Below are 26,908 nucleotides of genomic sequence, written 5' to 3'. Positions count from 1 at the left end.
CACGCTTGATAGCAACATCTGAACAGCCTCGACAACAAAGTAAGTTTTGCATAGACAAGAGATGGAATTTTATTTGAGGACAGTGCTGCCAACATTCATATGTAAAAGTGAGGTCCGGTGTCCACAAAGACGGGGCTTGGTTCAGGTTGCGCCCGCAACTTTGGTTAGTTCTTGTCAAACGGACAGAGGGAAGGCAGTGTTCTTCTGTGTGGGAACAAGGACGATGTTTGTAACAACCGTGACAGTGTCCGAGTCAGAAAAAAAGTGGAAAAAAAACAACTGACATGGTGTTGTCAGGTTTAGTGTGGCAACCTCTAAAAGTTAGAAAGACGAGAGGGAATCATAAAATGCCCGCTGACTTTTGCGCACGCCGCGACTCTCATAGCCCCGCTAGCTTAGAAACAAATAAATAGAACATTTACAGCAGGCATGTCCAAAGTCCGGCCCGGGGGCCAAATCCCGGCCCGCGGTCGAATTTCATCCGGCCCTCGGCCCCTGTCATAAAATCAGTGCCGTCCGGCCCGCAGGTTGGGCGCAATGGAACACGTGTTGCATTGACTGAGGTCTCGTCGACTGGTGAGTGATGTTTCATAGAGTACTGCTTCCCTCTAGTGGCTAAATGAGTAATAGCATTCACTAAATGAGTAATAGCATTTAGAAACGAGAGGGCATCACTCACGAGTTAACAAGACATCACTCCGTTGTTGAAATTAAAAATGGAAATGTGAAACAGACTGGCTTACTAAAATTTGTTGAACAGTATTGTTGTCCACATAAAATCTGGCCCCTTTGGCAGAAAGTTTGGACACCCCTGATTTACAGCATTTACATTGACGCCAAATTACGAATTGATGATGGGCCAATCGCAGTGACCGAATACTGATGGCAACAAAATATTTCAACCGCAAATTATAACAACGTGAATTCTTCACTCGCCCCCGAAGAACTGAAAAACATTCGAACTCGCGGGATGTGTCGTGCCCATCGTGAAATTCAGCGGAGAATCGATGAAGCCGCGTGATTCACAACAGCTAGAAATATTTTAAAAATCACAACTTTCATATGACCCTCCATCAGCAATCGACGACCGATCGCCTCGGGGACCGGATTCCAAAAAGTTCCGCGATCGCCCGATAGGTCCGCTTAAACTCCCTGATTGTGGTCCGCAAGGCGGTGTTTCGTGGTCCCTTCGTTTGTTTGCACGTCGCTGCCGCGGCCCAAAACGCACAGTGAAGACGCGCTACCTCCAAAGCCGAATCGTCAGCTGATGTTCCTTTGGAATATGTCCTCGGTTATGATCTCACGTGATGGAGGTGGTGGTGGGGGGGGGCGAAAAAAATTCTTCTCACTCCAGTCCAAAAGTGCTGGTTTCCTCCACGGCGGTCTGCATCTTCTCATACAGCACAGAGAATGACGGGTAGGGAGGCAGGTCCAGGCGGTTGAAACAAGTGTGAGCTCTGAAGAGAACACACAAGTGTGAGACTCGGGCCACACGCGCCCCCCCCTAAATTTGTCTAATTTGGAGTTCAACCAAGATGAATCGCGCCACGCTAACCCAACCGACCGGACTCGTTTCGAATACAACTGCAGTGACATCATCTGGCAGACCACTTCGTTCCAATGCGTCCAGCCCCATGGTGGTGTCAAACTCAAGGCCCGGGGGCCGGATCTGGCCCGCCATATCATTTTATGTGGCCCGCGAAAGCAAATCAAACATGTCAACTTCCACGATGCTTGCGAAAATGTCGACAAAAATTTTAAATTCTCTTATGTGATAAGTTAATAAACCCCTCTTTAGAGTCACTGATATGATCGTTGAATAAACCGGCATTATTTACTTTTTTGTATGGTTTCAGTCATAACCAAGGGAAACGGTAACTAAAATGAGTTTGACACCCCTGGTCTAGCCGAAAAATTTTTGCTTGTTATATTCTCAAAAAAAAAATTTAAAAAAAATCCGGACTTTAAATCTTGAGGCGACCAAAAGCTGCGCGGCTCCTGCAGAGTGAGGGAGAGGCGGCTTTTTATTGACTTTTCACACAATTAGTCCCCATAAGAGTTAGTCGATTTATTCTCGGGCTATTTGAAACATTGAAAATTGGTTAATAATGCATAAAAATAACAGACGGCCAATAGATTTGGGGCAAAAATATGAATGTGACACTACAGCACAGAACACATTACTTGAGTCAATTTTTTTTTTTTTTTTTTTATGAGACAACATGCAATTTTGCATTTCCTGAAAGGGCATGAAAATGCCCTCCAAAGATGTTCAGGTGACAGGACATGACATTAGATTAGGTCATATTTGGTGATGTCAATTTAAAGAACAGAAATGAAGGCGCTAGAGAATGGGCGGGGAAAAAAAAAAATCAGGATCTCCATATTCATTCATTCACTCAATCATTCATCTTCCGAGCCGCTTGATCCTCACTAGGGTCGCGGGGGGTGCTGGAGCCTATCCCAGCTGACTTCGGGCAGTAGGCGGGGGACACCCTGAATCGGTTGCCAGCCAATCACAGGGTACACAGAGACGGACAACCATCCGCGCTCACACTCACACCTAGGGACAATTTAGAGCGTCCAATCAGCCTGCCATCCATGTTTTTGGAATGTGGGAGGAAACCGGAGCACCCGGAGAAAACCCACGCAGAGAACATGCAAACTCCACACAGGGAGGCCGGAGCTGGAATCGAACCCGGTACCTCTGCACTGTGAAGCCGACGTGCTAACCACTGGACTACCGGGCCGCCCGGATCTCCATATTATTTTTCTAAAATGATTTCAGAATCCATTTTGTAGTGGGAAGTGTCATGTGAATTTCAAAGCGGACACGTGCGACATGATTTTGACCAATCAGAAGCGGCCTTTCAGTGTTCGTCTAGCAACAAGGTTGTTGTGTTCCCCCCCCTCCCCCCACCATCGTCTGACATCCCCTTGTTGCTTCATGCGCGAAATGACACAAATTTAATTGAAACGCGCATCTGCAGGATGAAGTTTTCCTTCGTTTTGTGTGCGGCCGCAGCCGATTACTGTCGTTGATTTTTGTCACGGAGCAACATGTGAAGAAAAGCATTTTCCCAAAGGACTAAAATTAATTCCAACTGGAATTTCTCAACTTTCTAATGTTTGACAGAGAAATGTGAAAATCGCTCATTTTTGCAGCATCGGTGCATCGTGGGGCTCTTGCTGAAAACGGGGCCGTGCGACCTGCGATCGCTTTCATGCACGATGGGATGCATCTGGACGCACGAGGTTCCTGCCCGAAAGCGACTCAAAACATACCTGGGCAGAGACGTGGCCTTGCCCCACTTTTCCACGCAGAATCGCCGAGGTCCATTGCTTCCTCGCAGAGACGCAAAGCCCTCGTAGGGAATACTTGATGTCCCAGTCACAAACTTCAAATACCGGAGCAAAGAAAAAGCAAGCCGAGTTGTCATTTAATCAAAGTCAAACTCGACGAAGCAGTTCCGAGCACGTTCATTCCTTACCTGCAGGAGTCGAAGTCTTTGCTCATTGTTGAATCTCTCCACCGCGGCCCAGAACCAACGGATCACGATGTGGTTGTCATGGTAACCTAAATGCCGTCCAAGAAAGCACAGGAATGCAATTAACTCGATAGGTATGCAAACTCTGTACTATTCTACTTTACTACCCCCTGGTCTGTATACTTGTGTCATCTTGGTGCCAAGGAACTATCTCGAAGTAAGTTGAGGAGTTTCATTTTCACATATACACACACACACATATATATATTAGTGCTGTCAGTTTAATGCATTATTATCAACATTAATTTAAATAAATTTAAACGGGATTAATTTTGTTTTAATCGCGGGATTAATGCGGCATCACGTCACAGCGGATGTTGCGTTGCTCTAAAATAATAAAATGTGCTCCAAGTTTGAATAATTTTGAGCACATTTGTGAAAAATGTTAATTTTAAAGTTGAAAATCAAAATTGTTGTTTCAGTAAATATTTGCATTTTGCACAAAGCAAACTGATCCACGATTACATGTTGATGAGAGCATTAAAATGGGGAAAAAATAGGACAAAAAGAAATCAAAGAAAATTTAGAATAGATAAAAATGGGTGATTAATTATGAGTTAACTATGACATACTGTATATACATGTAAGCGCGATTAAATATTTTAATCGCTTGACAGCACTCAGACACACAGACCTCCTCTATACTCCGTGTTGTTCCTCCAATCGGACAAGTCAATTTCTGCCGTTCCCGCCATCACCAGCTCCAGCTCCCTGGCATCAAACACCGACACAGAGCGTGCGTCCACCACCTGCCCGTGCGCAACAACGGCAAAATGGGACTTAGTTGTACGCCGTCCCATGAAGGTTTTCGGCTCCAATGAACTTTCTCACACCTCGTAAAAGCCTCGGACCAAGCTTTCAGTCTGCTGTACGACACCGCGTTCGATCCTCCACTTCACCATCCGTTCAATGTACTCCTTCTTGTTCTTCTCGGTCACGGGGATGTTGGCCCCGCCAGCCTTCAGCTCGCGCTCCGTGATCTGCCGTCACAAAGACACGCCGCGGGATAATGCTAACATACATTTTAAAATGTATGCGGCTGAAATGAGTTTTCTCCGCAGGGTGTCCGGGCTCTCCCTTAGAGATAAGGTGAGAAGCTCGGTCATCCGGGAGGGGCTCAGAGTCGAGCCGCTTCTCCTCCATATCGAGAGGAGCCAGATGAGGTGGCTTGGGCATCTGATTCGGATGCCCCCTGAGCGCCTCCCCGGTGAGGTGTTCCGGTCATGTCCCACCGGGAGGAGACCCCGAGGAAGACCCAGGACATGCTGGAGAGACTATGTCACCCAGCTTGCCTGGGAACGACTCGGTATCCCCCGGGGAGAGCTGGAAGAAGTAGCTAGGGAGAGGGAAGTCTGGGCTTCCCTGCTAAAGCTGTTGCCCCCGCGACCCGGCCATCATCTACCGCTTATCCGGATAAGCGGTAGATGATGGATGGATGGATGGACATTTTCAAATGCAACTGAATAACTATTAGTCATTCATTTGTTTTTGGGGGGGTGAGGGGGGGGTTGCGACCTGGCCAAAGACTTCTTCATTGACAGTGAAGGTGAGGTCCAGCATGTCCTCAATGTCGTTGTCCTTCATCCACTGAAGCGACTGGTGAAATTCCTCATCCAGATACTCCAGGTCGCTCAGATCGCACGGGCTACACACACACACACACACACAACAAGACAACAGGCATTGGTGCGGGAATGTTTCGGTGCATGCTCGCGTCCTTTTCCGCTTGCATACATGCGTAATAATCCTTTATAGAAGGGTCGGGTGAAGAATGCGTCCAGAAGGTACTGGTGGATCAGAGCCAAACCCAGGATGCGGCCGCTGAAGCGAAACCTGAAAGTTCACACACGGCCCAGGGAAAACGTTAGTCGGTTTTACACCTCCAACTAAAAAAAAAATACAAGTATCGTGAGCGACATGAAATTACAGTTGCATAGTAGGCCTTTGTGTTCATCAAGACCGGGGGTCGGCAACCCGCGGCCCCAGAGCTGCATGTGGTGCTTCAGTGGAAGTTTTTTCAAAAAAAGGTTTGAAAATGATAAAAGTCGGGGGAGGGAAATATATTTTTTGTTTTAATATGGTTTATTTAGGAGGAAAAACATGACACAACTCCGCCCATGCCCCCCCCCCCCCCCCTCCCTCTCCATTTCTACTTATTCTGCAGCATGATCCTGGGTGATTCCTGAACACATGCTGCCACCTGCTGGACAGCTTTTAGATGATTTCCAATGCAGACATGACTGATACTCACTCAGTCAGAGGTTCTGTCAGAACCTTCTGCACACTAGGATGAAAAAAAAAATAAAATAAATACACAGTGCTAACCACTGGACTACGGCCCGGTAGTCCAGTGGTTAGCACGTGGGCTTCACAGTGCAGAGGTACCGGGTTCGATTCCAGCTCCGGCCTCCCTGTGTGGAGTTTGCATGTTCTCCCCGGGCCTGCGTGGGTTTTCTCCGGGTGCTCCGGTTTCCTCCCACATTCCAAAAACATGCATGGCAGGCTGATTGGACGCTCTAAATTGTCCCTAGGTGTGAGTGTGAGTGCGGATGGTTGTTTGTTTCTGTGTGCCCTGCGATTGGCTGGCAACCGATTCAGGGTGTCCCCCGCCTACTGCCCGAAGACAGCTGGGATAGGCTCCAGCACCCCCGCGACCCTAGTGAGGATCAAGCGGCTCGGAAGATGAATGAATGAATGAATGAATATAATAAATAAAGACGTACAAATACGTCATGGGTAGTGAGCCATAGCGGGTTTCCAAGACGTATTTATGTGTCATGGGGATTGAATGAGTTAAATACGGGGAAAAAAATAACTGCATAAATATTGATTCGATTTAAAATGTACTGCATATAAAAGTCCAGTGGTTAGCACGTCGGCTTCACAGTGCAGAGGTACCGGGTTCGATTCCAGCTCCGGCCTCCCTGTGTGGAGTTTGCATGTTCTCCCCGGGCCTGCGTGGGTTTTCTCCGGGTGCTCCGGTTTCCTCCCACATTCCAAAAATATGCATGGCAGGCTGATTGAACACTCTAAATTGTCCCTAGGTGTGAGTGTGAGCGTGGATGGTTGTTCGTCTCTGTGTGCCCTGCGATTGGCTGGCAACCGATTCAGGGTGTCCCCCGCCTACTGCCCAAAGACAGCTGGGATAGGCTCCAGCACCCCCCGCGACCCTAGTGAGGATCAAGCGGCTCGGAAGATGAATGAATGAATGAATGCATATAAAATGTTAATAGAAATTCAATAAAAGTAAAAGAAAAAAGCAAAAAAGAGCCCCCCCCCCCAAAAAAAGATAAAAATGCAGCACTCACCACTCATGGTGATTGTCCACAAAGGCTGACATGGGGCTGATCTGGACTGTATATGTGTCGTTGGCAGAATATTCAAAGAGACCATAGTAAGGGTTGAACAATTCTCTTGAAACCAGGAAGAAGAATTCTCGGGAAGGTCCACTATAGTCCAATCTGGGGAAAATAAAAAGACGACAAACATCAGCCTCCAACCGTTCACAATCATGCTGGACTCGCCTGCTCGATGGAGCCTATCCCAGCTGTCTTCGGGCAGTAGGCGGGGGACACCCTGAATCGGTTGCCAGCCAATCGCAGAGACGAACAACCATCAACCACCACTCACACCCAATTAGGGACAATTTAGAGTGTTCAATCAGCCTGCCACGCATGTTTTTGGAATGTGGGAGGAAACCGGAGCACCCGGAGAAAACCCACGCAGGCCCGGGGAGAACATGCAAACTCCACACAGGGAGGCCGGAGCTGGAATCGAACCCGGTACCTCTGCACTGTGAAGCCGACGTGCTAACCACTGGACTACCGGGCCGCCCCCTCTTTTGATTTTGGTGGCCAATTTAAAATGGCGACCCACACACCCATTTGTTCGAACATGCTTGTTGGCGTCACGCCCGACTCACCCCTCCTCGCCCACAAAGCTGACGTACAGCTTGCTGCGCTGCAGATCTTTGCGGGAGTAGCAGGTGATCTGATTGAAGGCATCTTCCAGCAGGTGGTCGCGGCGGATGATCAACCTGACACGTGCGTAACAAATCTTTGTGATTCATGAACACTCACCCACTGGGAGGCGGGCAGGCGCCACCTACTTGAGCTTCCCTGGTCCCTGGCCGTAGCCTTTGGTCTCCAGCTTTCTGTAGAAGTTGCGCAGTTTGGCCTCAAAGTCTCTCTTATACGGCGCTGGAGCTCTGGCGTTTGCTCTCTGAGTGCCTACAAGAGAGAGATTATTGATTATTTTGGACAGCCTCTCGAGCGGTATACGGTATGTCGATGCATTCTTATGGATTGTCCATTCATCCATCCATCCATCCATTTTCTGAACCGCTTAATCCTCACTAGGGTCGCGGGGGGTGCTGGAGCCTATCCCAGCCGTCTTCGGGCAGTAAGCGGGGGACACCCTGAACTGGTTGCCAGCCAATCGCAGGGCACACAGAGACGAACAACCATTCGCACTCACACTCACACTGAGGGACAATTTAGAACGTCCAATCAGCCGACCATGCATGTTTTGGAACGTGGGAGGAAACCGGAGCACCCGGAGAAAACCCACGCAGGCCCGGGGAGAACATGCAAACTCCACACAGGGAGGCCGGAGCTGGAATCGAACCCGGTACCTCTGCACTGTGAAGCCGACGTGCTAACCACTGGACTACTGGGCCGCGGATTGTCCATTCCTTGTCTCATATTCATCTTTTGACAAGGAACGCAGACTGAGCAGAGCTAGCATTGCTGCAAATGGCGCGTGTTAAGCGTTGCGTGCGGTACTTGTGCAAGTCGCACGATGCGCTAAAAATGGCAGCATGTAGAAATGACGTTACCGGGTGAGTTTTGCGGGGAGGAGACAGGAGAGCCCCGAGGAGACTGGCAATAGCTGGGGTGCAGTAAGGCATGAGGAGGCACGTAGGACATGACTTCATCCTCGAACAGACTGCGGAGGAGAGAAAGACGCTAAGCCAGGGGTGTCCAAACTTTTTGCCAAGGGGGCCAGATTTTATGTGGTAAAATGTCGGGGGGGGGGCCGACCTTGGCTGACAATTCTTTACATTGAACAACAATATTGTTCAACAAATTTTAGTAAGCCAGTCTGTTTCACATTTCCATTTTTATTTTAATTTCAACAATCTTAAGAATTTCTTTTGGTTCATTTGAAACAGGAATTTGAAATATGACATATCAGTCAATATAAACACGGAGTGATGTCTTGTTAACTCGTGAGTGATGCCCTCTAGTGTCTAAATGCTATTACTCATTTAGTGAATGCTATTACTCATTTAGCCACTAGAGGGAAGCAGTACTCTATGAAACATCACTCACCAGTCTACGAGACCTCAGTCAATGCAACACGTGTTCCATTGCGCCCAACCTGCGGGCCAGACGGCACTGATTTTATGACGGGGGCCGAGGGCCGGATGAAATTCAACCGCGGGCCGGATTTGGCCCCCGGGCCGGACTTTGGACATGGCTGCGCTAAGCCAACAAGCAGACGGACAAGGATGACATGAAGGGTGGGCCTCACCTGAGCAAAATAACGAGGTCGGCGTCTCCCGAGAGCCGGGCCAATCCCGACGCTCCGTCCGTACGGATCAGCTGGACCTTCTCCCTGTTGTCATGGCAACATTCAACTGCACTACATGAACAAACCGGAGCCCGTGGCTTCTATACGTTCGCCTTACGACAGGAGCGTAGGTTTACCTGAGCGAATGGTTCCGGTGGAAATCTGGTTGCCTCTCCTGTAAAATCTCAAAGATGTTGGGTTGCCGTAGAAATGCCACGATTTTGTCATTGTATGCTACAGGGAGTACAAAAATAATGCACACCGTCAGTCTAGTGAAACAAACTGAATGTTTTAAATTTTTTTTTTTTAAATTGTACTGCTTGCATGCATACTGACCCACTGGCACAACATCTGGCCCCTGGCCCCTACTAGCGGACGTGAAGGTGCTTGAGGGCCTCGGCAAGATGGGAGGCCCAGCATGACGTGACTCTTCGCCTACCTGCAGATAGTTTCAACTTGGTTTTGACCCTTACAGACTGTTCATTTTTTAATGCACACATACTGTAGTATGTCAATTCAAACTCAACCGTGAGACACTTTCCAGGTGAATTTTTGAAAATAAATATCGATCTATATATATATATATATATCCATCCATCCATCCATCCATTTTCTGAACCGCTTGATCCTCACTAGGGTCGCGGGGGGTGCTTGAGCCTATCCCAGCCGTCTTCGGGCAGTAGGCGGGGCACACCCCGAATCGGTTGCCAGCCAATCGCAGGGCACACAGAGACGAACAACCATCCACGCTCACACTCACACCTAGGGACAATTTAGAGTGTTCAATCAGCCTGCCACGCATATTTTCGGAATGTGGGAGGAAACCGGAGCACCCGGAGAAAACCCACGCAGGCCCAGGGAGAACATGCAAACTCCACACAGGGAGGCCGGAGCTGGAATTGAACCCGGCACCTCTGCACTGTGAAGCCGACGTGCTAACCACTGAACTACCGGGCCGCCTATATATATATATATATATATATATATATAAAAATCCTCATCTCACCCCTCGGGTGGTGTCCGTCCCTCATTCAGCTCGGGTCCTCTACCAGAGGCCAGGAAGCTTGAGGGTTCTGCGCAGTATCCTTGCTGTTCCCAGCACTGCACATTTCTGGACTGAGATGTCCGATGTTGTTCCCGGGATCTGTTGCAACCACTCATCTAGTTTGGGGGTCACTGCCCCGAGTGCTCCGACCACCACAGGCACGACTGTCACCTTTACCTTCCAGGCTCTCTCCAGCTCCTCTCTGAGCCCTTGGTATTTCTCGAGTTTCTCATGTTCCTTCTTCCTGATGTTTCCATCACTTGGGACCGCTACATCCACTACAACGGCTTTCCTCTGCCCTTTATCTATGATCACGATATCTGGTTGGTTCGCCATTACCATCTTGTCAGTCTGGATCTGGAAGTCCCACAGGATCTTCGCTCTGTCATTCTCCACCACCTTCTGTGGTGTTTCCCATTTTGACCTTGGGGTTTCCAATCCATACTCCGCACAGATGTTTCGGTAGACTATGCCAGCCACCTGGTTATGGCGTTCCATGTAGGCTTTTCCTGCCAGCACCTTACACCCTGCAGTTATGTGTTGGATCGTCTCAGGTGCCTCTTTGCACAACCTACACCTTGGGTCTTGTCTGGTGTGGTATATCTGGGCCTCGATGGCTCTGGTTCTCAAGGCCTGCTCCTGAGCAGCCAGGATGAGTGCCTCTGTGCTGTCCTTCAGGCCAGCCCTCTCTAGCCACTGATAGGACTTCTTGAGATCAGCCACTTCAGTTATGGTCCGGTGGTACATCCCGTGTAGGGGCTTGTCCTCCCATGATGGTCCCTCTTCCAGCGCCTCATCTTCTGTTCCCCATTGTCTGAGACATTCTCTGAGTACGTCATCCGTTTGAGCCTTCTCCTTGATGTATTCATGGAGCTTGGATGGACAGTGGCTCTCACACTCACTAGTCCCCGGCCTCCTTCCTTTCGGCTTGCGTACAGTCTCAGGGTGCTGGATTTGGGATGGAACCCTCCATGCATGGTTAGGAGCTTTCGGGTCTTAACGTCCGTGGTCTGAATCTCTTCCTTTGGCCACCTTATTATTCCTGCAGGGTATCTGATCACTGGCAGGGCATAGCTGTTTATTGCCCGGGTCTTATTCTTGCCATTGAGCTGGCTTCTTAGGACTTGCCTCACTCGCTGGAGGTATTTGGCCGTAGCCGCTTTCCTTGTTGCCAGTTCGAGGTTGCCATTGGCTTGTGGTATACCAAGGTACTTGTAGCTGTCCTCAATGTCTGCTATTGTTCCTTCAGGGAGTGAGACCCCTTCAGTGCGGACTAACCTTCCTCTCACTTGGGTAAGTGGCTTGCCATTGGCTTCAAGTGTGGTTTTCCACATCCTCATCGAGTTCGCAACGAAGGCTCTTAGGGTCCTGTTCACCTTATACAACTCCAAGCATTCAGTGATCCATGTATGTGGCATCGAGTCATAGGCTTTCTTGTAATCAATCCAAGCTGTGCACAGGTTGGTACGTCGGGACCTGCAGTCTTGTGCGACTGTTCTGTCAACCAGGAGCTGATGTTTGGCTCCTCTGGTATCCCTACCAATGCCCTTCTGCGCTTCGTTCATGTATTGATCCATGTGTCCACTTATCTTAGCCGCAATGATGCCTGACATGAGCTTCCATGTTGTGGAGAGACAGGTTATTGGCCGATAGTTGGATGGGGCTGCACCCTTCGAGGGATCCTTCATGATCAGGATCGTTCGCCCTTCGGTTAGCCATTCTGGGTGAGTCCCATCCCTCAGCAGCTGGTTCATTTGTACTGCTAGGCGCTCATGGAGTGCTGTGAGTCTCTTTAGCCAGTAGGTGTGGACCATGTCCGGGCCTGGTGCTGTCCAGTTCTTCATATCTGAGACTCTTTCCTGTATGTCTGCCACTGTTATGGTAACTGGGTTCTGTTCAGGGAGGTTGCTGTGCTCCTCTCTCAGGGTCACCAGCCATTGTGCACTGCTGTTATGTGCAACCTCCTTCTCCCATATGCCTTTCCAGTACCTTTCAGTTTCCAGTCTTGGTGGGTCAGCTCTGTTGTTAGGACCCTGCCACTGAGCGTACACTTTCGCAGGTTGTGTTGCGAACAGCCTGTTTATTCGTCTGGCCTCATTCTCTTTCGTGTACCGCTTTAGGCGACTGGACAAGGCTTGGAGCCTTTGTTTGGCAGTTTCGAGTGCTTCAGGTATGGTCATCTGGATGTACCTCTCGGGTATCGGCCTTTTCATCACACCTCTCTGGGCCTCCGTCAATTGACTCACATCTTTCCGGGCCGCCTTGATCTTAGCCTCCAACCGTCTTTTCCATGGTGGGTAACGTATCTCATGGCTCCCATGGTTGCTCTTATAGCCCAGAGTCTCCAGGATCACTGATGCTGAAGCGTATATCAGCTCATTGGTTTCTGTGATCGTTACGGTAGGGATCGCCCTCAGTGCTGCATTCACACTTTCTATGAGACTTTCAGATGGTACTTCACATAGCCGTTGTAATCGGTTTCTAGGTTGCCCAGCTTTCATTCTCGCCATGATCTTAGCTTTCAGGTCAGTTGCTGCCTCGCTCAGCATTTCATTCATTGGGGCTGGCCACCCAATCTCATCATCTGCATTCATTGGGGCTTGCCTCCCAATCTCTTGTATGACCTCCTCCTCTGATCTGGCAGCCTGGGGCCCTTCACCATGGAACCTGCGTTGTACCTCATCAATCTCAAGTTGTGACAGCAGTTGCCGTTTGTGGATGTTGGAACACTGAGCTACTAGTTGTTTCGCGGTCAACCGTGACTGTGGGTTTCGAAGTAACCATTTAGCCCACATTCTCTGCATGTAACCCCTCTGACTAGGGTTGCTTGAGTAGTAGCATTCCAACAGAGCCATGTTATCGCATCTCGCCCATCTCCGCTTTGTTCCAGTAGCCCATTTTTCATCAAGGTGCTCTGGTTCCCCAGCACCTGACGCAGACCTTGTTTGGCCGGGCGACGTCTGAGCCGGCATGTCATTCGTTTTATTGTCTCTCATCATTGTATGAGGTAGGCATTAGCGTGAAGGATCTTGCCCAAGGACCCACACTGGATGGTGTTATGTGCTCATTTTTTTTTTTGCCCCAAGCGGGATTCGAACCACCGTCTCCCGTATGCCAAACCGATGCCTTACCAACTGAGCTATCCAGCCGCTAAATCATAATTAATTAATCTCACCATTTTTTAATCTCTTGACAGCACTGATATATTAATACATACCGTCGAGTCAAAGTCAGGAACTTAATAAAGATCGAGTACATATTTTCAAAGGCAATTTTGGAACGTACCTTTTCTTTATTGTTCTTAAAACGAAAAGAGTGTAGCAATTTAGCGACAAGACGCGTCGTGCGGTGATGACGACAGTCCCGGACCGCTGTCGGACGGGACTTACCAGGCGGCGCGGGCTGACTTCACCAGCGCTATGGCTGCGTTGGCGGGTCAGATGTTGGCGGTGAGTCAAGAGGCTCGGCGGTCGACAGCTCTGCAGGGGTAGCCGAGGGTCAATGAAGGTGGTGGCACGGCTATTGTGGTCCACAAAGAAAGGCTGTTGGACAACACGGTTCTGGTCATCTCATGTTTACGTCTCAATAAAGACAACGCAAGTGATTATGAGGATGAGGAGGAGGAGGAGGAGGAGGAGGAGGAAGGCCCACCTTGCCGGTGTGGTCATGCTTCATCTCCCAGCCTCGAGGCAACTCCAGCTGTTTGTTAGCAAACATGTTGAGAAAGGCCACCAGGTCCCGGTTGTGCTGGTAGCGCTCAAAGTGGTGCGTGTCCCGGCGCACCTTACTGATCATGTGTTTCAAGCACGTGTTGGTGGTAAACATGCGATAGGCACTCTAGCAGAAAGGGGGCAGAGCGAAAGGACAAGTTGGACGAAATCATCAAGGGATGCGTAGCTAGCTGGGTTAGGCTCCAGCGCACCTTGCGATCCGAGTGAGGATGAACGTTACGGAATATGAATTGAAGGAGGTCAGGGTGTTATGCAGCAGTGGGAAGTACTGTCGTAGATTTTTCAGGTACTGGACCCGTTCTTTTGTTGTCGTTTTTCAATTTCTTGCATCTCGACTTTTTTCTTTTGTAAAGTTATAAAGTCATATTAAATATTCAAGTTAAGAAACGCCTCAACAGGAAATTATTGCCTCTTGTTACGAAAGACATTTCAAGATACGAAGGTAAAAATACGGTTGGGGCCGCTAGTTGCAGTTCCGAGTTTCCTGAGCGCAACATCCTTATAGCGGATTTTCCTGGCATGCCATTGGCTAAGCAGGTCCTCTAAGTGTGTACATAGATAGATATGTGTTTAGGCGGCGTCCTCGTCATTCGCCCCTCGGGCCATGTGGCATTCCGATCGTTTTACGTACATGTGAATCACCCAGAAAAAGTGTTCACCGGTCGGGCGATCGCTCCCTATGCTGATGTTTGCATTTTCAAAGGATTGTTAAAAGCCGACAAAAGCAAATGTCCTTGGATCAGTCTTTTACAAAATAATTATTTACTCTATTCTTAGTTTTTTACATTATGCACAACTCTCATTTATTGAGCAATAACCTAATTGCAACATGTATTTGTTACATATTGTGATGCATTTTTATGCTTGATAAAAATTTTATGTCTGAATTTTGGTGGGCTTGGAACGGATTAGGGCATTTATATGGAAAACACGTCTCTATTTACAAACTAATTTCCTGTGAAATTTGGGTCAATACTGCAATAAATTTTACAAACGAAAATGAAACCATTTCTTTTTGCACATACGGGGTTAGAATGCAGCACAGTGAAGAAGTCGGGGCTGGTGAGGAATCTGGCGCTGGGAGACTGGAGCAGCAGGTAGAGGCGGGATCTGGAACAGGACTGGGCTGCGCTGCTGTCTCGACGCAGCTCTGCAAAAAGACAAAAGCCACACATTTCGAAAACACGAGCACATCCCATTGCTTTATCGGAATGCTTTGACGGTATTGTGATTTTTAGTGAGTAGTTATCCTGGGGCAAACCTGGGAAGGGAGGGTGCAGATCAGTCTCGTCTGGTGGCTGCTCAATGGCCGGCACCTCCTCCGCTCTGCTGTCATTGGTTATCGTCCTCCGAATGCTCTGATACCTGAAGGTGAGTGTTTTCATCGCCGTGGTTACAGTCTGCACGTTCTGCGCCGATGACGTTTAGGTGTTCAGTGGTCCCGACCTGCGGTTCAGCTGCTCCATCTGCTGGATGGAGCTGGACCTCTGGAGTGTCTGCTGGGCAGCCGGGGCGGTGGGACGTTGCCAGGTGGTGGTTCTGTTCACGTGGTCCACGTAAAAGATCCTCCCGTGGCTGTCGATCCGCGCCTCCCAGTCTAATATGCCAACACATGCACTATGGAGACTGAGCTGCGCTCTGATTCCTCTTGTGACCAGCTAAGATCATCCTACAGTGAAGCTCCTCTACAACGAAACCTACATGGGTGAAAATACCCCCTAGCGTGAAAAAATGTTCATGCATGAAAGCCATTCGCACTTTTCTGCTCGCCCTGCAAACGAAAAGTCCCCCTGTTCCGTTATACGAAATATTTTTCTCTGCTCTTGCCTCGCAATGAGATTCACTACAACGAAAACAAGCCTTCCGCAAAAGTCTAATCCAACCTCAGCATGCCACAGTGACCTCGACTGCTTCGTTCAGAAATGGCAACAGCAACGCCACACTGGTTCACACATGCGGTGCGATAGTCCAGGAAGTATTTGTTTCAGGCGCAGCACGGATGTTGCATTGCTAAAATGGCGACAAAACGGACCTTTGCATCCCAAGGAGTTAAGAAAAGAAAAGCTTTAATGCTTGAAGACAGGATAAAGGTAATACAAATGAAAGATGGAGGAAAATAAAGGATATCTTATCTTAACAAAACAAAAGACATGATGCAAGAAATTGATGGAAGTGAAAGTGAATGCCGATCGTAAATTTCGCAATTCCTTTCCCGTTTTTTTTCTTTCTAAACTGGCTATATCAAGTGTATGCTCATACTTATCCACTCTTGGAATAAAAATAAAAAGTACACATATACAGTACATTTTTTTGTGTATGGTCGTGTTTACGTCCGAGATAAAATTTGCGACAGTGAAAGGTCCCCCTGTTGTGAAATTTTTTTTTTTGCTGCAAACATAATTTCGTTGTAGAGGAGTTTCACTGTATATGGTCCGTACGGCGGTTGCAATAAGTTAAGGATGTTGGGATACCGGCTGCTATTGACAGACAAAACCTGAAATGCATTGTAACCTTTACAAGTGAACTTTATTTGACCTCTAAACTTTGGAATGTGCAGGGCCAACTGCATCCCAAACTATTGTGCACACCACCAAATAAAAATGTGAACAAAAATATAGATACTGCAATGATGATCTCACCCCCAATTTACTACTACTTAAAATTTCTTTTTTTGATGTGAGTATTGTATAAATGGCCGCAGATCAATACAAATGTTAATTGTTTATATTTTTGCTCTCTAGAGGAAGAGCATTTAACATCTTTGTGTTTGTCTGATTTTCACTGTACAGCACTTTGTCTGCACCTATGGTTTTTATTTTTAATTAGTTTTTTAAGTGCTTTAGAAATAAAGTTAAGTTGCGTTTTGCCCGTCACCATACATTGCTATCTTTTTCCATCATTTCCTATGGGGGACAAGCGTTTCCGAATCCAAACAAGTTGGAGGTCAAGCAACATCCTGCAACCAACCGCGTTTGACCTTGGAGGTCAACCGCTGTATATTTTTTCAACCTGAAAAATGACAACAACAAAAAAATTCTGAAGAACACTCACTCGGCGGGAGGGGTTCATCCACTCTCTGGTAGCGACTGATGTCGTGGCGTACGGACGGCAGCGTGTGAACAGAAACGTGGCCGTTGACCTGAGCTGTGCAAGCATGCACGCACACACAATATCACAGTAAACATCATTTATATTTGCGAAACACTACTGGGAATTAAGATAACAGTGCATCATCCATTTAATACCATAAATAATTTCAACAAGGATGTATAATTGCACAATGACAGGTGTTTCGCACAGTTTGATGATTTCACACGACAGTATCGAAAAGTACTTTTGTACTTTGGTAAGAGGTTCAAAGGCGCGATTGGGAGGAATGACCCCTCCCGCGATTTGAACTCAAGTGGCGTTCTGCTACTGGACTTTTGTGCTCATCGTGGATTGTCCACAACGAACAGCGCGTTCAAACAGAAGGTTGTCCATCCTTGGGGCACACTGCATTTTGATGATCGCCTTTGCAATCGTGTCGTCGGAATGAAGCCAACTTTCACTGAGCGGTTCGAGGCCAAGTGTGAAGCGGCTGGGGTGAAAATCAGCACATTCGAATCCGAGACCTCCCCGAGAGAGCTTAGAGAGCCTCGGTCATCCAGGGAGGGACTCGGAGTCAAGCCGCTGCTCCTCTACGTTGAGAGGAAACAAGACGAGATGGCTCGGCTATCTGATTAGAATGCCTCCCGGACGCCTGCCTGGTGAGGTGTTCCGGGGACGTCATGCTGACAGGAGGCCCCGGGGACGACCCAGGACATGATCCTTCCGGAAGAGTTGAAAGAGGGAGAGGGAAGTCTGGTATTCCCTATTGGAGCTGCTGCCTACGCGACACGATCGTGGAGAAGCAGTACGGTTTCCAACAATTCATTTGGGTATCGTTTTTAACTTTAATGCGAGTTTCTATATTTATATGCAGTGTTACCGTTCAATTGCACATCAGACCTTTTAAGAATAAAACTACTTGCTACTTGGGCCTCGGCGCGACTGAATTTTAATGTTGGTCATTACGATGGCGCTTGGAGAGCTCAGTCTTTTTTTAGGTCGCGCTTTGGGGGGGGGGGGGAGCTTGATATCAATGATTAATTTTTCCTCCATGTTATCACTCGCCCTCTTTGGTTTCAAAGTCGGCTCACCGGGTTCTCTATCTGACAACGCCGCGCTCGGTCCATCTCTGGCCCTGCACGCCACCTGGTTGTCGGCAGCAACTTCGGCGGCCCGCAAAGAGCGTCTCTTCCACACCTCTCCTTGCTCATCCACCTCCTCTTGCTCCTCTCCCTGCACTTCTGGGCCAACAGCCCCTGCGGCAGACAAAGTGGGACAGACTTGTTGTCTTTGTTATGTTTATCTTAAGTTCAAAAGAAGCTCAGCATCTCCTGGATTCATAAGACGGGCACATGGCGCAGCCTTCCAGTGAGATTATTGTCTGCACCACTGCTCCTAACACACACAGATTTACTCAATGTGAAATCTGGGCCGGTTTAGTTAACCCCACTCCCCACAAAAAAAAAACAGCCAATTCAATTGTAAAGATTAAATTCACCACATTTGTGTTTAGTCTGTAAGCATTGTTTAGTTTTACAACATACACTGAGGTGAAATGTCACTTGGACTTTTGCGATGCAATTTAGTCGACTCATGATGCAAATCCCGTATTTTCCGCACTATAAGGCGTACCTTCGACGAATGGCCTATTTTAGAACTGTCTTCATATGTCGGGCGCACCGCATTATAAGGCGCATAGAATAGAAGCAACAATAGTTACGTTATTCTACCACTAGATGGAGTTGTGCCTAGTTAATTGCTAAACGTCCAAATAATCTGAAATTTTTTTTTATTCTTATAAGGGCCCCTGTATAGTACATACCCAGGATTTGGTATCTTCATTTTTTTTTTTTGCGGCCCCCCCCCCCCCCGCTCCAAAAAAAACCCAACGTATTATTCACATATGTCTTCATATGTCGGGCGCACCACATTATAAGGCGCATAGAATAGAAGCAACAATAGTTGCGTTATTCTACCACTAGATGGAGTTGTGCCTAGTTAATTGCTAAACGTCTAAATAAATCGGAACACCCGAAGATCTCTGACAGCACATCAATAACGGTAGGGAACCATTGAACATGAAGACACAAATGCGAGTGGAATTCAAGTCAGCTCGACAAAGATAAGTCTCGGTGATGAGTGAATTGATTACTGGCCGGGTTCCCGCCCACCTGCATCAGAGGTTCCAATGTCGCTCCCCGTTGTCATAGCAGTCGTCGCTAAGCTGTTGCTGCTGGATAACTCTGCTCCTTCCTCCTCTGCCCTCGGAGCCACTTCCGTCCTGGTATCCACCTCCTGGGACAAAAAGCAGATCCTCGATGGGATCAAACATCAACAATCCAAAGATTCATCGACGGCGCAAGTCCAACTCTTTTTCTGTCTTTGATGCTAGCTTGTGCTATTTGGACAGATTTTTCGTACAGGCGGAAGGTCGGGGACAGCAAAAGGCCTTCCCCTTCCCTTCTGGCCGAAACACCATCAGAAGCACTTATTTATAATTACAGCCAACCTTTTAAAAGCCGTTCAATTAAATTGAATTTATTTATTCTCAACTGTCTCTTCTCTTCATTTTGTCACGTTTCTCATGGCTGTACTGCTTGCGGGATGCCGAATGAGCACCAAGGTTTTTTTTTCTTTTTGTGTGTCAAAGGGGCATCAGTGGGCTAGCTAGCTAGCCCAAAATACCGTCAGTATTTTATTAAATTGAATTTATTTATTCTCAACTGTCTCTTCTCTTCATTTTGTTGTGTTTCTCATTGCTGTACTGCTTGCGGGATGCCGAACGAGCACCAAGGTTTTTTTTTTCTCTCTTTTTTGTGTGTAAAAGGGGCATCAGTGGGCTAGCTAGCTAGCCCAAAATACCGTCAGTATTTTATTAAATTGAATTTATTTATTCTCAACTGTCTCTTCTCTTCATTTTGTCATGTTTCTCATGGCTGTACTGCTTGCGGGATGCCGAACGAGCACCAAGGTTTTTTTTTTCTTTTTTGTGTGTAAAAAGGGTATCAGTGGGCTAGCTAGCTAGCCCAAAATACCGTCAGTATTTTTCTGTCCTCCAATTAGTTCAAGACAAATCTGCACACGTTTATATATTTAATATATATTACAACATGGAGGGGTACAGGTTTGATGGCAGGAGTGATGTTTGACAGATTTTTTTTGCGTCGCCTGTGGACCTTTTAATGATCTGGCTGTTTGAAGTGTGAGCTCATGCCATTGTGGTTTGACTCAAGCCGAGTTGGACAGTTTGGTTCGTTCAATGCCCACTTCTGAAAAGGTGGCTACTCCCCCGATGCACCAGAACCAACAAATTTGTCTCAATTTGAATCCATGTTGCTAACGACAGCATCGTACCTGAATGGGTGAAAGCGGGCCGCAGCTAGCGCTATATGAAGAACTGCAGGCCTGGTTGGTGTTCATCCTCGAATTTTGCTCGCCGCATGTGCAATCGCTGGCAGACTCGAGTTGCGAAGCCTGAGGAGAACCGCCGTCTTCCATCTCTCCACTAACCCGTGCCGATGCGCCGGTCGCATCCGCACCGTTGATAATCGGCATCCCCTCCATTTGCAGCTCGGCCGCGCTCCCCGAACCGTCGAACTGAGCCGACTCAGCGACGGGAGAGTCCGCTTCTGACCTGCCGCGCTCACATTTGGAGGCCTCGCTCCCACCGGCAACGTCCGCGGTCCTTTGCGACCTGGTCTCCTGCTGGCTACAGCGCTGCCCCGCGCTCTCCTCGTCTTCGTCCGAGTCGATGTGGAGCATCGCGTTGAGGCGAGTGTCCGTGGGAAAGCTGGAGCGCAGCCTCGGCGACGGCCCTGCGGGAAGTCGCTCCACGGGGATGCCGGAGGCCTCAATGGCATCCAAGTAGTCATTGAGGGACACTTGCCTGTGGGTGTGGCCGCCCGGGGCCGCCAGAACCGTGTCCTCCTGCCAGGCGCTGCTGTTGCCATAGTAACAAGCACCGTTGACTAACGGGGGGCTTTCCTCCGAGCCTGTGAGGGCGGCGCCGCATGCGAGGCGAGAAGATGAGGAATGGTTCGGGAGGTCCTCGTCGTCAGAGGGACTCCCGGGGTCGCTGTTCACGCCGCTGCCCAAGATGGTTCCTGTTGCATCTGGAGAGGAACACAAGCTCGTTCGATCCTTTACCTCCACCAAAGAGATTCGAGGTTTTCATTGCGCAACTTTTGAATGAATGAACTTTTATTTGCAAAGTTGCGTAGAAAAAAAAAATTCTCCTTTTTCTCATAAAACTTACAATGGAAGTACATCACACATATTCATCGTTTAGTCAGACAATCCTCCATGAAGCGTTTCCAGTTGGTCCAAAATGCCGCCGCTTGCCTGTTGACTGCTACTCATAAGAGGGAACTCTGGCCTCCCTTCACTCGCTCCCAAAACATTTTAAGAGTTCTTCTTAAGATCTTATTTGTTTTCAAATCTTGAAATGGCCTCGCCCCCACTTCTAATTTTTCCACAAGCCCCCTCAATGGCCATCTTTAAAACTCATTTTTATTCTTTATCTTTTGACTCGGGATGAGACTTGATTTTTAACTTGACTGTTTTTGTGCTTTCTCCTGTCTTTTCATTTTATTTTTTTGTTGTTGTCCGAATTATTTTTGCGCCATGTACGGCACTTTGTACACAGCGGCAGTTGTTTTCGAGTCCTCTAGAAATATGAGTTGAGTCGAGTCGAACTAGTTGCTGATCCAAATAAGCATTATTTGGTCTTGACAGTTATCTGTGCTTCTTAATACTTACTCAGGACACGCTTTTATTAATTTTTTTTTATCTTCGAGATGGATTTTTAAGAACAACGACAAAATTTACCGGTCGATCTACGTCCCAACCCTCACCTATGGTCACGAGCTATGGGTCGTGACCGAAAGAACGAGATCCCGGATACAAGCGGCCGAAATGAGTTTTCTCCGCAGGGTGTCCGGGCTCTCCCTTAGAGATAAGGTGAGAAGCTCAGTCATCCGGGAGGGGCTCAGAGTCGAGCCGCTTCTCCTCCACATCGAGAGGAGCCAGATGAGGTGGCTTGGGCATCTGATTCGGATGCCTCCTGAGCGCCTCCCCGGTGAGGTGTTCCGGGCATGTCCCACCGGGAGGAGACCCCGAGGAAGACCCAGGACACGCTGGAGAGACTATGTCACCCAGCTGGCCTGGAAACGCCTCGGGATCCCCCGGGGAGAGCTGGAAGAAGTAGCTAGGGAGAGGGAAGTCTGGGCTTCCCTGCTAAAGCTGTTGCCCCCGCGACCCGGCCCCGGATAAGCGGTAGATAATGGATGGATGGATGGATGGATGGATGGATGGATGGACGACAAAATGTGAAATCAACACACACCCTCATGTCCAGTAGAGGTGATGTCCACCCGGAACTGCAGCTGCCCGCTAACGTGATCTGTCGGGAGGCGGCGACATAAGCTGTAGCTGACCGGGTGTTGGCTGTAGAAACACAAAGAGCGGGATTTCCCTTTAAAAAAAAAAAAAAGGCCAGAGAACACCCCCCCCCCCCCCCCCCCGAGTTTCCACACAAGATGCAAATCGACTCACTCGGCCGCGGGCCCCTCCAGAAGTCTCTGTACGGGTATGATCAGCTGACCCAGAAAGCGCTTGATGATTGGTCGGCTCTTGGCAAACTTATCTTTCACTTCGATCTCCATCACGTCACTCATCAGGGCCACAAAAGTGTATTTCTACGGGACAACAGCGGAATGGAGCGTCAAAGAGCCCTTCAAATCGGCCTGCGGGAGCCACGGCCCGTCACGTTGCCGACCTCGCCGTGCCACACGGGGTTGGTGGTATTGGCGATAATGGAAGTCCGTCTTTCCTGGCCGTGGTGTGTGAACTTGGGGAGGGCCGTCCTTTTTCCGGGCTGAATGGACATCTTCAAGTAAGGGTCCGGGTTGAAAAACATTCCCTTCTTTAGGCCCGCCGCTCGAATGTCTGCAGTGGACAACACACACTTGGGTTCAGGTTACATTTGGGGTGTATTTGCACCCCCGAGATGCGTCCTCTCACCTGAGAGGGTGAAGCTGACCAGCTTGCGACAGTGCTCCCCCCCTGACTGGCTTTCAATTTCACCCTCGCTGCCCACCTGGAGAAAGAACAGGAAAGGCTCCCTCAGCGGCCTTGGTTTTAAACGCCCCCCCCCCCCCGAGATAGCACCGTAGTTGGTAAGCGCTCTTCAAGAGCCTTGCTTATTTTCTTTGTTTGTTTGCTTTTTTGAGGTTTTTGTCTTTTGTTTTGTCACATGGTGTTTGTTGCTACGTCGTGTGGACCCGATGTGGATTGTTTTCAGTGTTTTTGTTTTTTTTTGGGCCACGACATTCGTCAAAGAAGAAGAATCGGTGCTTGCTGGTTGTGCCGTCTCGGCAAGCATGCGCTGATTTCGATTGGGAGGAATGTTGGCGCTGGACAGGGCTTGTGTTTTTGGTTTTTTTTTTGCACCTTTAATGGCCAGCATTTTTCCCAGCGCCGTTTTGTTCAGCGGAGATGTTGGCGCTGTTGGACAGTCGGTTGCGGGTGCATGGATGGCTGCTGAAGTTGAGGATGAGGAGAGAGGAGCGTCATGGCGGAGCGCGGATACGTATTTGGAACTGAGAGTCGCCGCTTGGAATTGAAACGGATTTACATGGGACAGGAGAAGTGAACTGATGTCTTTTCCGTCAATGCGACAGCTCCTTGTGTCCTTTCAAAACTGAGCTTGTAGCTGACGCGGGCACGTTTTGAGCATGACGTCTCTGACCCACTGGTGAAAGGACACTTTGAGTGTCTCCACTTTCATCCAGACCGCTTCAAACAACAAAGTGCATGAGGGAAAAGTGTTACAATTGCACGACCGTCCGCGTTTTTATGTTTTGTGCATTATTTTACTTTGTTAACCGTTTTGTAAGGCACTTTGTTACCGCTGTAGCTGTTGTGAAAGCGCTATATAAATAAATATGTATTGTATTGTATTGTCAACCTTCAAGTCAGAAGTGTCTTCATTCGGCTTCCATTCAGGATTGTTTATTCAGATCCTGCCCCAAGCACTACCCTTCGCAATCAGAAGGACATGAGAGAAGAAGGTAAAACCACTGTACCGTCACGCCAGGGTTCTTGACGGTGATGCAAGGCGTTGTTGCTCTGAGGGCTCCGCTCACACCGTGATAGTATTTGAAGCAGATCTTCGTCTCATCTGCAAAAAGACAAGACCGCATCATTCACACGGTTTCGATTCGGAGCCTTGCTTACTCTTAGAATGTTATCCAAAAGTAAAAGTGGGACTGCATGAAATCATTCCTTAGCCGAATCCCACTCCCCCCCCTCACAAAAAAAAATATATCAAAGTGAATCATGAATGGAATCAAATCGGGCCCTGGTGAATCGAATCAATTTCGGAACTCTGAATGGATACCCAGACCTCACCATAATATTTATTTATTGATACATTTTAAGTGGGACCCAAACAAGTGTGAAATACAAAAAGGAATCGCAGCATGTGGCCTCATACAGAGTTTGGTTGAGCAAATGTCTGAGCGTATTTTGTTATTATTATTATTTTTTTTTTTACACAGTACTCACAGTCCATGAAGTAGGGCCCCGCCTCCAATTTCCACACAATCTGTCCTCGCTGAGTACCGTTCACGCCGCGGTTCTTGGAGTCCCACACATTGGCGACACATGTCTCGTCTGAAGAACACATCAACGACTGGATCAATGGCAGGTTTTTTTTTTCAGTCAACAATAAGACGGTTTATGTCAACTCTCTTCTCGATTTTTAATTTTGCTATGAGATGATATGCTCAATATTAGGGGTGAAGTTGTCAAGACCACTTTTTAAGAGTCTCGGTCTCGTCTCAGAATCTAAAGCATTTTTACTCGGTCTGGGACAAGGCGCCCTCTGGGTTTTTGACTTGAGAGCTCCCAAACAAGTGTCCAACAAGTACTAAAAAGTATCTCCCCTTAGTTTGTGTGTGTTATATACTATATTATTTTAAGATGGATGGATGTAAAGATAGATAGATAGATAGATAGATAGATAGATAGATAGATAGATAGATAGATAGATAGATAGATAGATAGATAGATAGATAGATAGATAGATAGATAGATAGATAGATAGATAGATAGATAGATAGATAGATAGATAGATAGATAGATAGATAGATAGATAGATAGATAGATAGATAGATAGATAGATAGATAGATAGATAGATAGATAGATAGATAGATAGATAGATAGATAGATAGATAGATAGATAGATAGATAGATAGATAGATAGATAGATAGATAGATAGATAGATAGATAGATAGATAGATAGATAGATAGATAGATAGATAGATAGATAGATAGATAGATAGATAGATAGATAGATAGATAGATAGATAGATAGATCGATCGACAGTTAGCTAGTAAGCTAGCTAGATGGATAGATGGATAGATGGATAGATGGATAGATGGATAGATGGATAGATGGATAGATGGATAGATGGATAGATGGATAGATGGATAGATGGATAGATGGATAGATGGATAGATGGATAGATGGATAGATGGATAGATGGATAGATGGATGGATAGATGGATAGATGGATAGATGGATAGATGGATAGATGGATGGATAGATAGATGGATAGATGGATAGATGGATAGATAGATAGATAGATAGATAGATAGATAGATAGATAGATAGATAGATAGATAGATAGATAGATAGATAGATAGATAGATAGATAGATGGAAAGCTAGCTAGCTAGCTAGATGGATAGCTAGCGAGCTGGATAGCTAGATAGAAAGCTAGTGAGCTAGCTAGATGGAAAGCTAGCTAGGTAGATAGACAGATAGAATTCAAGAATATATACACACACACAACAGTGGAATACAGCTGTAACAAAGGACTTTACATGAAAGAAAATAATACACGACAATAATACCGATGTTCATCAACTGTTGAATTCTACTAAGTAGGACCCCCAGAAATGAAAACAAAGCTGCCCTACAAATGATTTGCACGAATAGCAATTGAGTATTTGAGAAGTAAAATGTACAGTTTCACTTTCTGACTTTTGCCGTCCTCCCACAAAGTTTTTCCTTATCTTATTAATTGGCATCATTTTAATATCGAGAAACAAATGTGTCAGACAGATCCATCAAAACCCTCCCTTGTATACAGACACACACACACGCACACTCACGTACATGCAATCACCCACCCCCACATATCCAAACACCCACCCACAAACGCACGCACAGTCCCTTTATTGACCGCAGTCAGGTCACCATCAATAAAGAGCTTTGTAGTTGACAGCCACAATGTGCCGCTGCCGCGATGGTGAACAACACACAAGTCAGACAGGATGATAGTGTGGATCGAGGGAAAGCCGAGTCGTCCACGCCCTCATCCCCTGGAGTACGTTAACCCTTCCTGTTTCTTATGGTCTGGATCGATACTACCCAAGAGCCCGAGAGTCTGTGTGGTGGAATGAAGCTGACCGTAGAGCAGCATTCTTGCCTTTGTGACATTGGTACTTGATCAGGATTTGGAAAAGCCAGTTTCGAGAATAGGTTCGAGGGTGGACAATTTAGAGCGTTCCATTCAGCGGCCATGCACGTTTTTGGACTGCGGGCGGAAACTGGAGTACGCAGGCACTGGAGGACAACAGGCAAACTCTACACAGGAAGCCCGAAGTCGGAATGGAACCCCCGCACCTTTGCGCCCCGAGGCCGACGTGCTGACCAAGTCATCCGCCATGCCGCTCGTGAGATAGAATCGGTTCATGAAACGATTAGACCACCGTGTTGAATTTGTCAGACTCATCGAGTCACTTGATGCCACCAGCCGGAGTAGAAAACTGCAAATTAGTGCGTTTGTCAACAGGCGGATTTGTGAATGCCAAAGCCAAAATGATGATTCATTTTCCGAACCGCCGATCC

At 47.6% G+C, this 26,908-nt stretch overlaps 1 protein-coding gene across 3 annotated transcripts in view; it reads right to left on the bottom strand.

Moving 5' to 3' along the window:
• Positions 1-1,148: 1,148 nt before the first annotated feature.
• The window catches only part of hecw2b (HECT, C2 and WW domain containing E3 ubiquitin protein ligase 2b), a 32,220-nt gene continuing 6,460 nt past the window's right edge, over positions 1,149-26,908 (bottom strand). For 2 of the 3 annotated variants that reach the window (XM_052059134.1, XM_052059136.1), the window contains 29 exons: positions 24,555-24,662; positions 24,074-24,168; positions 23,010-23,085; positions 22,765-22,934; positions 22,542-22,684; positions 22,333-22,433; positions 20,343-21,100; positions 19,160-19,283; positions 18,080-18,244; positions 16,950-17,042; positions 15,345-15,495; positions 15,160-15,263; positions 14,924-15,048; positions 13,819-14,004; positions 13,557-13,709; positions 9,459-9,561; positions 9,260-9,356; positions 9,084-9,167; positions 8,386-8,495; positions 7,657-7,777; positions 7,471-7,584; positions 6,857-7,009; positions 5,283-5,381; positions 5,064-5,193; positions 4,382-4,528; positions 4,183-4,297; positions 3,492-3,577; positions 3,286-3,398; positions 1,149-1,457 (listed from right to left, as the gene is read on the bottom strand). In XM_052059134.1, the coding sequence (XP_051915094.1) occupies positions 1,346-1,457; positions 3,286-3,398; positions 3,492-3,577; positions 4,183-4,297; positions 4,382-4,528; positions 5,064-5,193; positions 5,283-5,381; positions 6,857-7,009; positions 7,471-7,584; positions 7,657-7,777; positions 8,386-8,495; positions 9,084-9,167; positions 9,260-9,356; positions 9,459-9,561; positions 13,557-13,709; positions 13,819-14,004; positions 14,924-15,048; positions 15,160-15,263; positions 15,345-15,495; positions 16,950-17,042; positions 18,080-18,244; positions 19,160-19,283; positions 20,343-21,100; positions 22,333-22,433; positions 22,542-22,684; positions 22,765-22,934; positions 23,010-23,085; positions 24,074-24,168; positions 24,555-24,662 (4,136 nt within the window). In that variant the 3' untranslated portion in view covers positions 1,149-1,345. The remainder of the gene's footprint in view (positions 1,458-3,285; positions 3,399-3,491; positions 3,578-4,182; positions 4,298-4,381; positions 4,529-5,063; positions 5,194-5,282; positions 5,382-6,856; positions 7,010-7,470; positions 7,585-7,656; positions 7,778-8,385; positions 8,496-9,083; positions 9,168-9,259; positions 9,357-9,458; positions 9,562-13,556; positions 13,710-13,818; positions 14,005-14,923; positions 15,049-15,159; positions 15,264-15,344; positions 15,496-16,949; positions 17,043-18,079; positions 18,245-19,159; positions 19,284-20,342; positions 21,101-22,332; positions 22,434-22,541; positions 22,685-22,764; positions 22,935-23,009; positions 23,086-24,073; positions 24,169-24,554; positions 24,663-26,908) is intronic. The other variant, XM_052059135.1, reaches the window with a different exon arrangement.

The sequence above is a fragment of the Hippocampus zosterae genome, chromosome 2 (genome assembly GCF_025434085.1).
Source record: "Hippocampus zosterae strain Florida chromosome 2, ASM2543408v3, whole genome shotgun sequence".
Classification (NCBI taxonomy): domain Eukaryota; kingdom Metazoa; phylum Chordata; class Actinopteri; order Syngnathiformes; family Syngnathidae; genus Hippocampus; species Hippocampus zosterae.
This window is presented reverse-complemented; position numbering and strand designations above follow the sequence as displayed.